This window comes from Mus pahari, chromosome 13 (genome assembly GCF_900095145.1).
Source record: "Mus pahari chromosome 13, PAHARI_EIJ_v1.1, whole genome shotgun sequence".
Lineage (NCBI taxonomy): Eukaryota > Metazoa > Chordata > Mammalia > Rodentia > Muridae > Mus > Mus pahari.
The window spans coordinates 81,124,998-81,126,894 of NC_034602.1; the positions used below are offsets into that span (position 1 = coordinate 81,124,998).

The following is a 1,897-nucleotide window of genomic DNA, read 5'->3' on the forward strand; positions in this document are numbered from 1 at the left end:
CAGAAGCAGTTAAAATGACAAATGCTTAGATTCACAAGGATGGCCCTTTAAAACAGTGATGTGGACAGCACAGGTGAGACTTTGAATCGGAGTACACAGAAAAAAAATAAAAAAAAAAAAAAAAAAAAAAAAAAAAGAGCATCCCATGCATTTAGACTACATGTATACAGAGGGGTGACTCAACGCTTCAATTACATGTGCAGGCAAAAGGTACAGTTCTCATGCAGAAGAGTGGTTTTGCTTAAGCAGGAGATGAGAAGCAAACACCACAGAAACCAGGAGCAGGGGCTTGCAGAGCTTGCAGCCTCTTCTGCCCCGCCCACTCCCGCGGTAGGTGCAGGCCAGTTTCCTCCCACCCTCCTCCCACCCAAGTCCTGGGATGCTCATCATCTGTCGTGTTGTCTCCTAGGTACCTCGAGAACCTGCCTTCCAAGCGTTTCATAAAGCACAATAGGCTGCCGTGCCAGGGCTTCTTGAACAGCCGGCACTGGGTGTTTGTGAAAGAGGATGACTTCAGGAAAGACTGCCCCCCACACCAGGGCCCCAAGGATGCCTTTCTACCTCGTATTCATCGCGGAGCCCCCAGTGCTACCCCAGAGAAGAGGCAGCGCACACTGCTCAAGGGGGCAACGCTGTTGTCTAAGCTTTCGGAAGCTGGGAAGGCATTCCTGGAGGATGTGGAAGCTAACGCGGCTCAGCACCCGTTGGCTCTCCACCCACAACTTACAGAAGCTCTGCCTGCTGAGGTGATCTGTCTGGGCTTGAGGGAAGGCCTCCTGGGGGCCCTAAAACAATTCTCTGCAGATGCCCAGGAAGCCCTGGGGTGACTGTTATAAGATGAAAGGAGGGACTGTACCCCCAGTGAAGGCTTTTCACCAGCTCAGGGCAGTCTTCCTTTTCCTACTGAGGAAACAAAACCAAAACTGTTTCCTTTGCTTTGCCTTGAGAGTCTCTGGGTACAGGAAGCCATACAAGGGCTGCTTAGTATTACTTACGTCTGTTCAGCCTGGGCCTAAGAGGTCTCCTTAAGAGCTCACAGACAGCTAGAGGCAGGAGAATCTGAAGGCCATGGGGACTCCAACACAAGGCCCAGGCCAGGCCTGAGCAGGAACTCTGTTGTGCCACCAGTGTCCCAGTCTGCTCCTAATTCATCCTCATCACCCTCAGCACATGCACCCTGTTATTATAGCTCAAAATGGCCCCAAGCTTGACTTTCCAACACGAAGGAAGAAATGACCATCTTTTCATTGAGCAAATGGTAGCTTTCCCCAGAAGGGGGCTCCTCATCTGGTCTCCCCCATGTGCTAGAGAGCTTAGAAATGGTTTCTTATTCTTAAACAAATCCCAGGCTGAACAGGGCATGAGCAGGAAATTCTCCACCACCCCTGTTGAACCTGCCCTGGGCTAAACAGATAAGTCTGGGCACACAATTGTGAAACCACAACAGGAGGCACATTGTAATACAGTGTTATACGTTGTTGTACATTGTTACTAAATCTTCATCCCTTACAAGAATAAGTTTGTTTCCTAAACCTAAAGCATCCTACAACCATGTTCTGCTACCTATGCTGCACTTATAACCCCATGATGTATGTCCCGCCCTTTGCCTTGCTAAACTGGGTCTGTGATGACCCTCTTCCATGTGATGTATTCTTGGGCTTATCTACCCCATAGGCAGCCTTGAGCCAGAGTCTCCGTTCTTCTGTCCAGGTGCTAACAGCCAGTGATCCTAATAGCCATTCTCTACCAACTGCCACCCTTCCCCACGAAAGGTGCTGCTGTTCTCTGAAACTCCAACGCAGAAGGAGGCAGCTGTTTGGCCAGGCCCTTGTGCACTTATAAATGCAGCTTGGTTTTTTTTTGTTTTTTTTTTTTTTTTTTTTTTTTTTTTTTTTTT

At 48.8% G+C, this 1,897-nt stretch overlaps 1 protein-coding gene across 1 annotated transcript in view; it reads left to right on the forward strand.

The window, feature by feature from the left end:
* Positions 1-1,897, forward strand: part of Fam47e (family with sequence similarity 47 member E) — a 34,887-nt gene that overhangs the window by 7,381 nt on the left and 25,609 nt on the right. Inside the window, exon 2 of the mRNA XM_029545205.1 lies at positions 410-746. Coding sequence (XP_029401065.1) covers positions 410-746 — 337 coding nt within the window. The remainder of the gene's footprint in view (positions 1-409; positions 747-1,897) is intronic.